At 39.8% G+C, this 14,271-nt stretch overlaps 1 protein-coding gene across 1 annotated transcript in view; it reads right to left on the reverse strand.

Annotated features, from left to right (window-relative positions):
- The window catches only part of TXNDC16 (thioredoxin domain containing 16), an 86,116-nt gene that overhangs the window by 8,979 nt on the left and 62,866 nt on the right, over positions 1-14,271 (reverse strand). The window contains exons 15-16 of the mRNA XM_068966264.1: positions 9,294-9,378; positions 7,532-7,670 (exon numbers count right to left, since the gene is read on the reverse strand). Coding sequence (XP_068822365.1) covers positions 7,532-7,670; positions 9,294-9,378 — 224 coding nt within the window. The remainder of the gene's footprint in view (positions 1-7,531; positions 7,671-9,293; positions 9,379-14,271) is intronic.

Raw genomic sequence — 14,271 nt, forward strand, 5'->3', positions numbered from 1 at the left:
ATTAACAAGAATTGAAAAGAGTAAGAAATAAAGTTAAAATACTTAGGATTAAAAACAGCAGTGACTTAAGAGTATTAAAGGCTTCTACCATTTTCCATTTTTAGTATCACATCTATTAATTCATCTTCTGGATACACTTGTGAGCTGGATTAAATCTTCCTACATCAGAAAACAAATCCCCAGCTGACAGGTGAGGAAACCAAGGATGCGAAGTTGACTTGCTGAAGTCACACAGCTAAGCAGGAGGAAGAGTTAAATGAAACTAGCACCCAGGGATTTTGTTTACCAGTAAGCCATCTCACTGGGTCACACCAGAAATCCAAATGAACAATTTTTTTTTATCGGAGAAGGCAATGGCACCCCACTCCAGTACTCTTGCCTGGCAAGTCCCATGGACAGAGAAGCCTGGTAGGCTGCAGTCCATGGGGTCGCTAAGAGTCAGACATGACTGAGCGACTTCACTCTCCCTTTTCACTTTCATGCACTGGAGAAGGAAATGGCAACCCACTCTAGTGTTCTTGCCTGGAGAATCCCAGGGACGGGGGGCGCCTGGTGGGCTGCCGTCTCTGGGGTCTCACAGAGTCAGACATGACTGAAGCGACTTAGCAGCAGTAGCACCCAGGGATTTTGTTTACCAGTATGCCATTTCACTGTATCACACTAGAAATCCAAATGAACAATTTTTTTATGGTGCCATCCACCTCCAATTCACCCTCAAACACCAAACTCTGGCACATACTTCTTCCTACTTAGTTCTCAAAGCCACTTTCCTCTGCCAGTTTTCCTTTTTCTTTGAATTCTTTCTCTTCGACCACTCAAAATCCTCTTCTCACACCTTCCTCTTTCATGATTTAAATCTTAGGTCCCCTTTTCTCCAAACTCCCCCATGTTGTCTTATGTTAACTATCGTCATTTCTCTTCTACTTGAGTTATGTGCCCTTCCTAAAACTGACAGATCTTATCAAACCAGCAGAACAGATTTGATGGATATGGTGTGATGGAGCCATCACAGCTCAATTCAAAAATTTATTGAGAATTTTAAGATCTTATGCTGGGTGGGTGCATGCATGTGAGTTCAGTCGCTTGGTTGTGTCCGACTCTTTGTGATCCCATGGACCATAGCCTGTCAGGCTCCTCTGTCCACGGGATTTTCCAGGCAAGAATACTGGAGCAGACTGCCAGGGGAGATCTTCCTGACACAAGGATCAAACCCGTGTCTCCTGCATTGGCAGGCAGATTCTTTACCAGTGTACCACCTGGGAAGCCCCTTATGCTGGGTACTGAATCAAAAAGAAGTAAGATGCTTACTCTGCCCTCAAGGGTTCATAGTTTAGAGGAGGAGACAAGTGTGCAAACTACTGTGATCCAAGAAAAAATTTTAATGTATGACAGTAAGAAGACCCCAGTGGCTCAGTGGCAAAGAATCAGCCTGAAATGCAGGAGACACAGTTTGATCCCTGGGTTGGGAAGTTCCCCTGAAGGAGGGCATGGCAACCCACTCCAGTATTCTTGCCTATATAATCCCAAGGACAGAGGAGCCTGGTGGGCTACAGTCCGTAGGGTTGTAAAGAGTCCAACACGACTGAAGTGACTGAGCATAAATAAGGAAGCCTACTGCCTCTAAATTAAAACTAAAAAACAAGGTAGGGGAGCTCATGGGTGATTTTAGGAAGTGATATTTGACCTGGGCCTTGGATAAGGAAAAAGAGCTTGACAGACTGAAGTGTGTGCTAGAGTGCGGATTCCAGATACAGGGAGCAGAGCGGTGAATGAGAGTGCAGACAGGTGTTAGGCATACAGAGTATCTGGGGAACAGTGATAGTGAAGTGTCCCAGACTCAGGCAGGCCAGAAGCAAATATGGCTGTAAGACCATGTGGGAAAACGACTAGAGAGGTTTTCTAGCCCCCAGGAATACTGAGAAGATTTTGTACCAAACAAGTCACATGGTCAGGCCTGTTTTAGAAGACTGACTAGAGTATGAATTTGTGGAGAGATAGGCCAGTAGTGGCAGGCACTGCTCTCTCTTGTCAGGAAAGAAAGACTAAGAGTTATGCGAGTTTAGTTAAGGTTAGAAACTCAAAAGTTAGGGCTCATCAGCTGGTATAATGACCCATATAAGTTATGGGTATAGATACTAAGTCTCGCAAAGAATGAATGTAGCAAAAGAGGAAAAAATGGTTGAAGATGTAATTCTAGAGTGGCAAGACGGCTGAAGGTATACCTGGAGAGGACGGAACTGCAAAAGCCCAAAGAAGAGAGAATCTTAAAAAGGAATGGCACATTCAAGGGTTTTGATGGCTACTCAAGAGGCTACTCAGAGAAAAAGAAAAGGTCATCAAATGTGGTTACTGGAAGATGACTGTTGGCTATTTGAGTATATGAGACTATAATTATGTGTGTTCCCATATTCTTATTTATAATAAAAGCACAAAAATGAACTCAATGTATTTGAGAAAAGTGCTAAACATATTACCCAACAAATAGTTCTAAGTGTGACAGCCTTAAATATACTATTGCTTAATTGTAATAACTACATAGTTAATTAGCATGTAATTAGCTATGATCTGGGGCTTCCCTGATGAGACTGATGGTAAAGAATCTGCCTTCAATGCAGGAAACCCAGGTTCAATTCCTGGGTTGAGAAGATCCCCGGAGAATGGAATGGTTACCCACTCCAGTGTTCTTGCCGGAGAGTTACAATATTCTTGCCTGAAAAACTACAGAGGAGCCTGGTTGCGGGGGGGCGGGTGGGGCGGGGTTATGAAGAGTCAGACACAACTGAGTGACTACCACTTTCACTTTCAAAGATATTCAAGACACACTGTCAAGTAGACAACTGTATACAGGAGCCTGGAGAGCAGGCCCAAGGTCTGTGCTGGCCATATGAATTTGTGAGCCATTACATAGATGGTATACATGTCATTCTCTGGGCTTCCCAGGTGGCGCTAGTGGTAAAGAACCTGCCTGCCTATCAGGAGACATAAGAGATGCAGGTTCAATTCCTGGGTTGGGAAGATCCCCTGGAGGAGGGCATGGCAACCCAGTCCAGTATTCTTGCCTGCAAAATCCCATGGACAGAGGAACCTGGTGGGCTACATACAATCCATGAGGTCATAAAGAGTTGGACATGACTGAGCAACTAACATTTAACTAACTATAAGCATTATTTACCTGGACTAATTTGTCATCAGGTTCATTAAACTAAAGTTTGATGTTATATAAAAAATGTTTATCATCTGGTCATCCTATGCTCTTTTCTAACCAGAGGGAGTCTTTCTAGTACCTAAGGGCCGGCCAGAAGATAGCTTACTCCTAGCTAGCTACTGTATACAGTAAAGTATGTATACAGTATACAGTATATTGGATACAGTACAGCTGTATACAGCTGTCGACTTAAAAGCTCTAACACAAAGCAGCATTAGGAAATTTAACAACAGCACTCATGGAATTTTTTTAAGTTTCAGTTCAGTTCAGTCACTCAGTCATGTCCGACTCTTTGCAACCACATGAATTGCAGCACGCCAGGCCTCCCTGTCCATCACCAACTCCCGGAGTTCACTCAGACTCACGTCCATCGAGTCGGTGATGCCATCCAGCCATCTCATCCTCGGTCGTCCCCTTCTCCTCCTGCCACCAATCCCTCCCAGCATTAGAGTCTTTGCCAATGAGTCAACTCTTCGCATGAGGTGGCCAAAGTACTGGAGCTTCAGCTTTAGCATCAGTCCTTCCAAAGAAATCCCAGGGTTGATCTCCTTCAGAACGGACTGGTTGGATCTCCTTGCAGTCCAAGGGACTCTCAAGAGTCTTCTCCAACACCACAGTTCAAAAGCATCAATTCTTCAGCACTCAGCCTTCTTCACAGTCCAACTCTCACATCCATACATGACCACAGGAAAAACTATAGCCTTGACTAGACGGACCTTAGTCGGCAAAATAATGTCTCTGCTTTTGAATATACTATCTAGCTCGGTCATAACTTTTCTTCCAAGGAGTAAGCGTCTTTTAATTTCATGGCTGCAGTCACCATCTGCAGTGATTTTGGAGCCCCCCAAAATAAAGTCTGACACTGTTTCTACTGTTTCCCCATCTATTTCCCATGAAGTGATGAGACCGGATGCCATGATATTCATTTTCTGAATGTTGAGCTTTAAGCCAACTTTTTCACTCTCCTCTTTCACTTTCATCAAGAGGCTTTTTAGCTCCTCTTCACTTTCTGCCATAAAGGTGGTGTCATCTGCATATCTGAGGTTATTCATATTTCTCCCGGCAATCTTGATTCCAGTTTGTGTTTCTTCCAGTTCAGTGTTTCTCATGATGTACTCTGCATAGAAGTCAAATAAGCAGGGTGACAATATACAGCCTTGACTGCTCCTTTTCCTATTTGGAACCAGTCTGTTGTTCTATGTCCAGTTCTAACTGTTGCTTCCTGACCTGCATACAGATTTCTCAAAGGCAGGTTAGGTGGTCTGGTATTCCCATCTCTTTCAGAATTTTCCACAGTTTATTGTGATCCACACAGTCAAAGGCTTTGGCATAGTCAATAAAGCAGAAACAGATGCTTTTCTGGAACTCTCTTGCTTTTTCCATGATCCAGCAGATGTTGGCAATTTGATCTCTGGTTCCTCTGTCTTTTCTAAAACCAGCTTGAACATCAGGGAGTTCACGGTTCATGTATTGCTGAAGCCTGGCTTGGAGAATTTTGAACATTACTTTACTAGCATGTGAGATGAGTGCAATTGCGCGGTAGTTGGAGCATTCTTTTGGATTGCCTTTCTTTGGAATTGGAATGAAAACTGACCTTTTCCAGTCTTGTGGCCACTGCTGAGTTTTCCAAATTTGTTGGCATATTGAGTGCAGCACTTTCACAGCATCATCTTTCAGGATTTGAAACAGCTCAACTGGAATTCCATCACCTCCACTAGCTTTGTTCGTAGTGATGCTTTCTAAGGCCCACTTGACTTCACATTCCAGGATGTCTGGCTCTAGATTAGTGATCACATCATCATGATTAACTGGGTCGTGAAGATCTTTTCTGTACAGTTCTTCCATGTATTCTTGCCACTTCTTCTTAATATCTTCTGCTTCTGTTAGGTCCAGGCCATTTCTGTCCTTTATCGAGCCCATCTTTGCATGAAATGTTCCCTTGGTATCTCTAATTTTCTTGAAGAGATCTCTAGTCTTTCCCATTCTGTTCTTTTCCTCTATTTCTTTGCATTGATCGTTGAAGAAGGATTTCTTATCTCTTCTTGCTATTCTCTGGAACTCTGCATTCAGATGCTTATATCTTTCCTTTTCTCCTTTGCTTTTCGCCTCTCTTCTTTTCACAGCTATTTGTAAGGCCTCCCCAGACAGCCATTTTGCTTTTTTGCATTTCTTTTTCTTGGGGATGGCCTTGATCCCTGTCTTCTGTACAATGTCACGAACCTCATTCCATAGTTCATCAGGCACTCTATCTATCAGATCTAGGCCCTTAAATCTATTTCTCACTTCCACTGTATAATCATAAGGGATTTGATTTAGGTCATACCTGAATGGTCTAGCGGTTTTCCCTACTTTCTTCCATTTAAGTCTGAATTTGGTAATAAGGAGTTCATGATCTGAGCCACAGTCAGCTCCTGGTCTTTTCTTTGTTGACTGTATAGAGCTTCTCCATCTTTTGCTGCAGAGAATATAATCAGTCTGACTTCGGTGTTGACCATCTGGTGATGTCCATGTGTAGAGTCTTCTCTTGTGTTGTTGGAAGAGGGTGTTTGCTCTGACCAGTGCATTTTCTGGGCAAAACTCTATTAGTCTTTGCCCTGCTTCATTCCGCATTCCAAGGCCAAATTTGCCTGTTATTCCAGGTGTTTTTTGACTTCCTACTTTTGCATTCCAGTCCCCTATAATGAAAAGGACATCTTTTTTGGGTGTTAGTTCTAAAAGGTCTTGTAGGTCTTCATAAAACCATTCAACTTCAGTTTCTTCAGCATTACTGGTTGGGGCATAGACTTGGATAACTGTGATATTGAATGGTTGCCTTGGAGACGAACAGAGATCATTCTGCCGTTTTTGAGACTGCATCCAAGTACTGCATTTCGGACTCTCTTGTTGACCATGATGGCAACTCCATTTCTTCTGAGGGATTCCTGCCCGCAATAGTAGATATAATGGTCATCTGAGTTAAATTCACCCATTCCAGTTCAGTTTAGTTCGCTGATTCCTAGAATGTCAACGTTCATCCTTGCCATCTCTTGTTTGATCACTTCCAATTTGCCTTGATTCATGGACCTGACATTCCAGGTTCCTATGCAATATTGCTCTTTACAGGATTGGATCTTGCTTCTATCACCAGTCACATCCACAACTGGGTATCGTTTTTGCTTTGGCTCCATCCCTTCATTCTTTCTGGAGTTATTTCTCCACTGATCTCCAAAAGCATATTTTGGGAAAATATATCCCTAAATTTAAGCTTGGTTAAGAAGTTATGATTTATTCTAATTTTCCTCTTTATAAATTTCTATATTATCTGGGAAAAAAAGCTAACATAAAAATTTTAAAAACATTACACTACTGATGTGCTACAGACACAGTCATTTAATAAAGTCATTAAAGACAAAAATGTAACTTTAATAAATAATTTAGAAAACTGCATCCTAAAAATTTTAATGACTTGATTAATTATAAACTGTAACTTTAATTAGGGAAGGGGAGTTAGTGGTACTGAGGCCACAAAATGACTTAAAGAACACATTCTTTAGCCTAAAATGTAATATTGTTTAGATCATCATGACAAAAGACGACAACAAGAGGATATTCATTCAGTATTTATAGTTGATAATACTGCTCCCATGTCACTTTAGAAATGTAGAAAAGCATCAATTTATAATATTCTAGCTGTGTTTAATATTAATGTAAAACAATCAAAATCAAGAAATGCAGGTTACATCTGTTGTGCCTTTAAATCCACTATTATACAAAGCAGGCATCAGAAAAGGACTTTGATAAAACATATTTTTCTCTACAACAGTGTAAGCAATACTAGCTAACATTTGCTGAGTGTTTACCAGGGGCTGCCGTCTATGGGGTCAGAGTCAGACACGACTGAAGCGACTTAGCAGCAGCAGCAAACACCGTACACAGAGCACTGAACACCCATTCTTGTTCAGCCCTTACAATAACCATTTTACGCATGTGGAGAGATGCTTACATACAGCCAGCAAGGAGGCAAGCGAGGACTGGAAGCCTAGCATGCTGCCCTCTGGAATCCAAACTTGCTTCATGCCAAGTTTCAGCCCAGATGGAGTACTTCAACTGGCCATTAGCCACAAGCATCTCAGCAAGAAAAATAATCCAAAGACATGTAAACTTTTGGCAGTGGATTAAAGAAGCTGTATGCATGATGGGTGAATAATAAAACAGAGCAACCCATTGAATCTAGAGCTCATCAAACATCATGCTCTGTGCCAACAAAAGATGGAAAACCATGCATTAAAACACACACAGTTTTAACTGCTCTAGATTTTGTTTCAAACATCCTTATTATATACTCACAAATGTTTCCAGTGATGCATTTGTTATTATTTGAACTATGTCTTGCACATGGACGTTAACTAATGGAATGCTCTCTATTTTGCCTTCTTTGTGTCTGGCAAGCAGCAGGGCTGGAAGAGTTACGGTATATTTACTTGACCTGTGGAGAAACGGAGTATTAAAATTCCCAACTGAAATACAGCAAGTCATCAAAAACATGAACAGTTAGGCAAAGAAGTCACAATGGAGGCAGCAAATGGGAAGCCCTACTAAGAAAAAAGAAAAAAATAATAATTTCCAGGCGAACTTAGCTCTTATGTGAGGCTATCTGAGCAAGTTCAAGAGTCTTGACAACCTAGATTAGAAGAAAACAACAGATACTAATCTAGCCAGATTTTTCTTTTTCTAGACAATTCACTCATCAAGAAAATGTCTAAACAGGACTAGGAACACACTGAATGGTTCTTAACTTTTTGGACTGCTCACCAAACTGCTGAGCAAGGAGATAGGCATTTATGAGAATAGGCCTATATTTGCCAGGCTTCTAGTTACCAGGTGCTTCTAGTTATGTTTTTATTTAATTCTCAGAATGGCGCTATAATCCTCATTTTACAGATGATGAAAGAGTGATAAATAGCAGAGACAGAATTCACACTGAGGTATTCCAGATACAGAGTCTGAGCTCTCTCCATTGAAAGAGAACCTGAACTTGCTTTCTCCTACCACTACTTTTGCTAACTAAACCTAAAAGAAAATCACTGAACAGGAAGAAATGCCTGTGTGAAATTACCAGTGATATGGTAACATTTATATTATGTAAAAACTTAATTCATGCTAAAACAAAGTATAAATCTGAAGACTGAGCTTTCTACTGCCCAGTCTTCAGATTACCTGGAAGGTGCTCTTAGTGGATGAGTCAGTTATAAACAAAACATACTCTGAAAACTACTGGTCTAGAAGACAGTGGGTGATTATCCATGTGTCAGTTGAATAGGTCTCATATTCCCTAAAAGTCTAGAGTTCGGTATTCACTTTTCAGAAGTCACTGATTTCTTGGATAGAACAGGAGCTCAGTCATCAAATGCGTCACCAGTGTTCAGGATGAAAGATTTAATTAAGCTCAGAAATCACAATTGGAAATAATATAGTCAGAGGGTAAGAAACACAAACAACTCCATGTGCATCTGAAGATGAGTCATTAGTGTAGAATGTGATGTGTATTAATAACATCTAAATTTTCAGTTCATTCATTCTGCAACAATTGAAATATTTGATAGTTTACAGGAGCCCCCAATTCTACAAATAAAGCAACTTAAGTGGCTAGAAAAAGCACTGCTTAAGTGTATGTCTGCAATAACAAAAGTAAGTAGAACTATCAGTTCATCACCTAAAACTCTGGGAGAAATATGTAAAAACTCTGATTTTTATGCATACCTTGATGGCAAATCAAAACCCAGACACTTAAGATGTAAAATTCCTCAAAAAACTATAACTACAAAGAATTTAAACTGCAGGTAACAGAATCCAAAGAGGAAAGATTTTATAGGAAGATGAACTGCTATGAATCCAATGTTGCCTCATGGGGGGCTCTAGCCTAAAGAAGAATTTTGAGTATGTAAAAATTCTAAATAGCCAGATAGTGCTTTACAGATTTTCCCAGGATGAAATTAAAAATTTAGCTATGTTGCTGCCCTATTTTCCTTAAAAAAAAAAAAAATCATGGGAAGACAGGTAATACATTATTTTGCAAACTTCCTCCTCCCTAAAATTATAATACACTTACAGTCTCAAAACATCTTCTTGGGAATAAATTCCTGTGGTAACATATCCTTTTAGGTAGCTTCCTGCTTCAGTGAACTCTTCTTTCGCTATAAATATACAAACAAGATAAAAATCTGAAACCTTTAAAGTTATATGTGCTATTCGACTGATGAACAGATTTATAGATGCTGCTGCTTTATTATTAATTATAAATATATTTCAGTGCAGACCTTGTAGCTTCCCTGGTGGTTCAGTGGTAAAGAATCCACCTGCCAAAGCAGAAGAAGTGGGTTCAGTTCTTGGGGAAGGAAGGTTCCCTGGAGAAGGAAATGGCAACCCATGCCAGTAGTCTTGCCTGGAGAAGTCCATGGACAGAGAAGCCTGGCGGGCTACAGTCCATGGGGTCACAAAGAGCTGGACATGACTGAGTGACTAAACAAGTGCAGACCTTACATACCTTGTTGGTTCTAAAATAAACCTGTGTTATCATGACATTTGATTATTATTAAAATGTACGTTAATATAATGCAACATACACAATGTATATAATGTAATGTTCTGAAAATAAATGTACTCTAAATGTACAGTTGACCCTTGAACAACATTGAGTTTGAATTCCCAAGTCCACTTAAACATGAATTTTTTTTCAATAAATAGAGTACCTGTATTTTCATTTTATAGACATTTAAACTAGGTCCTGTGGGGAAAGGTTTATGTTCCCCATAAACTCAGAGATGGAGAGATCAAAATGGGGAGATGGGGAGATCTCAATCAGAGATGACAAATATGGGGAACCAAAAGAAGGAGGGTTTGAGTCCTAATTCTACCCAAACTGAGCTTCCTGCCCTTGGGTAGATCATTTATCAAACCCATTATTTTTAAGGCAGAGACAGCAGCATGGAGATTTTTCACTGCACAGGGGGTCAGCAACCCAAACCCCCTCGTCTTCAAGGGTCAACTGTAATTTATAAGATTTATAGGGTTCTGATCATACAGATTTGTTACATAAATATTTGTTGCCTTTTAATCTACTTCTGCTGCTGCTGCTAAGTCGCTTCAGTCGTGTCCGACTCTGTGCGACCAAATAGACGGCAGCCCACCATGCTCCGCCGTCCCTGGGATTCTCCAAGCAAGAACACTGGAGTGGGTTGCCATTTCCTTCTCGAATGCATGAAAGTGAAAAGTGAAAGTGAAGTCGCTCAGTCATGTCCAACTCTTAGTGACCCCATGGACTGCAGCCCACCAGGCTCCTCGGTCCATGGGATTTTCCAGGGAAGAGTACTGGAGTGGGGTGCCATTGCCTTCTCCATAATCTACTCCTAAGGCAAGGTAAACGGAGACAGCTGTGCTACATGGAGCCTGGAAAGACAAGCAGGTATGTGAAATGATGCACACCTTATACCACAAAACCTAAAAGGACCTATATGCATAGAAAAAGACAGAAGACTGGAAATTCTAGTCCTCTGACTGTCTGTGTTAGGGTTCTACAATTATGAGGGATTTCCATCTTCTTTTTTTATTTCCTGTATGTTTCTGTAAGGTGTTTTTGTTACTTTTGAATTTTGATTAATCTGTGTATTAGCCTTGTCCCATTTGTTATGATATGCATATTCAAAATAAGAACTATTATCTCTGTAGGTTTTGTGAATATCTTTTTATAAATAATAGCATATTCTGGATCTTACAACCCAGAAGCAAGTCTGAATTAAACAGCTATAGACTAATGAGAAAAGAGCAGAGATGAACTTTTGTAAATGATGTATTCTTGACAACTGAAGGTCAGATGATACCTCGGCTGGCTGCATGAAATGTTCACAGCAGTTCAAATAGAGAAACAATGATGGAAGAACTGAATCATAAAGCACCTAGAGGTCTTGGTATGCTGAACCCAGAAGATCTGTCGCTTAGCAGTCAGTACTATATCCGTGATGTGAGCACCAACACTGTTAACACTGGGTAATCACCAGATTGTCTAAAAATGATGCATGCTTTCCACAAGACTGAGAAACACTGCAGTAAAGCCACTTACTAGGGTGGCAAGATCCACCTGGAGGCAGCACTGAGAACTCATTTATAATCATAAATTTAATGAGAAATGAGTAATCCATGAAAACATTTTCTTTAGCCTGTGCTATACCAAACTAGAAAAGATACGTAAGAAAACAAGGCAACTAGAAGGAACTGAGTGCCTACACTCTTGTTTCGAAATTTCTCTAAATTCTGATCAGTAATTGATGCCTGTTACCTAAAGCAGTGACATAATGGAACCTGTTTTAGCGCCTTCTTTTTAAAATAAACAGTGGGGAAAGACGCTAACATTCCATATAATTTGCTCATTCATAAGATTCTAAACTCATGAATATGTTTATTGGAAGGCTCTTGGTGAGTCTGCTGCTAAGTCACTTCAGTCGTGTCCGACTCTGTGTGACCCCATAGATGGCAGCCCACCAGGCTCCCCCGTCCCTGGGATTCTCCAGGCAAGAACACTGGAGTGGGTTGCCATTTCCTTCTCCAATGCATGAAAGTGAAAAGTGAAAGGAAGTCGCTCAGTCGTGTCTGACTCTTCGTGACCCCATGGACCGCAGCCTACCAGGCTCCTCTGTCCACGGGATTTTCCAGGCAAGAGTACTGGAGTGGGGTGCCATCGCCTTCTCTGCTTCATGAGTCTACTTGTTCATAAATCCTAAGAGTTCCTTGGGGAATGGAAGTATTTAAGACTATAGACTTCAGATCTATATCCATTTCCACTAAATCAAAGTGTAAATTCCCCTTTGAATGTTTGAAACCAGGCACATTCTCCTCTTTGGTGAAAACTGCCATGTATGTCAGAATATATGGCAACCCAAAAATAAGGAAATGATCAGTTATCTAAACAAAAAGTTTTTTAACCACTATAAATATACTTGAGATGTAATATTAATAGTGACTTATGGTTGTTTTAACTTTAAGCATATTCAATTGCATAAAATAAATACATTAATTTAGCAATACTGCTTCTTTCCTCTGTTACATTTTATTACATAGTTATATTTATACACACACATATGTAGATTCACCTGTATTTTAGCTCTGTTAACAAGAGGCAAGAACACCCCAGTAACTAAAAGCATTCCTAACCCCTAGATCTCAGCTTTTAGATTCAATGTCTCACTAAAAGAAACTGGATTCCCTGGAGAACTGGCTGATTCTAGGAATGGGGCTAGGAACATTTTGTGGCAAAAGGACATTCAAAAAACAATGGAGACATAGCAAAAGGTCACAGGTACCAGGGATGGGGGGAAAAAAAGTATAATAGAATGAAAGGGATCTTAGGACAACATGAGCAAATTAATGATAGCGACTGATTGTAATCCATTGAATAAAATAAGAACTCAGGTAACCATACTGATAAACAAATGAGTAGTGTGCCAACTAAAAAAGGTAGAAGGAATAATGGAATTGGAAATTGCCCACTTGGCAACTATCACAGTAATACCTCTTTCAGGCAGTGAGTGGATTCTAAAACCGGTATGCAAAAGATGAGAAACAGGACATTTACAGAGTTTTAAATTATATTCCCACAAGGTATTTATTAACTATAAGGGGAAAAGTAGTAACTTTCTAGTGGAGGGGCCTGAAAAATACACCAGCAGATAAAAGAGACATTTCAGCTTTCATGGGACTCACATTAGTCTTCAAACCATTAGAATCTACATGAACAACAATTAGCATCTCATACAAAAACTGCTCAGCAAATGCTGCTAGTTAGCATTTGTGAATATAATCAAAATGAACATAAAAATTTTATGGATTCATAAGAGCCCTTTATTTTATGTTTTCTCAGTAGATGCTGAAAATCCAACAACTACTGCATGACAGTTTTTGCAAACAAAAACAAACAAAAAAGAAGAGGAACTAATAACCTGACTTAAAAGTCTTAGAAGCAACCAACCCAGTAAAAAAAGCATCATATCCAGACTACACCACCTTTATGTATCAACACTTCAGCATCATGCTTTTGAAGTTTGTTGAGAGGTAATCATATGTAAATTTTATCATCATTTGTATAGAAATATGGTCAAGTACAGTGTTTCTGGAGGTCATGCAAGTACCTAAGTGGTAAAGAATCTGCCTGCCAGTGCAGAGATGTGGGTTTGATCCCTGGGTCAGGAAGATCCCCTGGAGAAGGAAATGGCAACCCGCTCCAGTATTCTTGCCTGGGAAATCCCATGGACAGAGGAGGCTGGCAGGCTACGGTTTATGGACTCACAGAAGAGTTGGATACAACTTGGCGACTAAACAACAACACGCTGCTCCTTATGTCGATCTCTAAATAAAATACATATGTATATACACACATATATGAAAAATTCCTCTTAGCATGTACAATCAGAGAAATATTTTCTCTACGGGTGACTCAGCACCCTAACTTGCATTTTGCCATTTATTATATAATGATGATAAGTTGGCAAAAATTTCATCTTTGTTTCTATTTGCTACCAGATTGCTCAGGGTTGAGTTTTATGATCACTGCATTGTTTCTAGGTATTCTACCTAATTATCTCCTACTTTCATTGCTTGACTCTTATCCTTGTTTTAATGATTTTATTGTATTTGTGCTTTTTATTATCTAAAGACTAATTCTGTTCTGAAGGAGGCCCAGTGTAAATAATAAACAAGAACTTCAGGACTCCAGGTACCTGACGTAGGCAGAAAACAAAGTCAATGTGGCTGAAAAAACATGAGAAAGGGAAAAAGGAGTAAAACATAGAGTCATTTACTTTATGATTTTTCATAGAATAGAAATTAAAAAGTTATGCCCTCTGGATTTTGCCTTCCAAGATGGTAAGCCACATGGCACATATTAACAGTCTTATTCTTCTTTCTAGTGAGTTCTTTTTTTTTTTTTAATTTTGAAGACAAAGTAGAAAGAAAAAATACTAGACAGCAATTTTTAGAAAGCAAAATTTAATAAGAATCAATAGTTAATAGTATCAACTATATACAATTGTAATGCTGGA

This window comes from Capricornis sumatraensis, chromosome 2 (genome assembly GCF_032405125.1).
Source record: "Capricornis sumatraensis isolate serow.1 chromosome 2, serow.2, whole genome shotgun sequence".
In the NCBI taxonomy this organism is placed as follows: domain Eukaryota; kingdom Metazoa; phylum Chordata; class Mammalia; order Artiodactyla; family Bovidae; genus Capricornis; species Capricornis sumatraensis.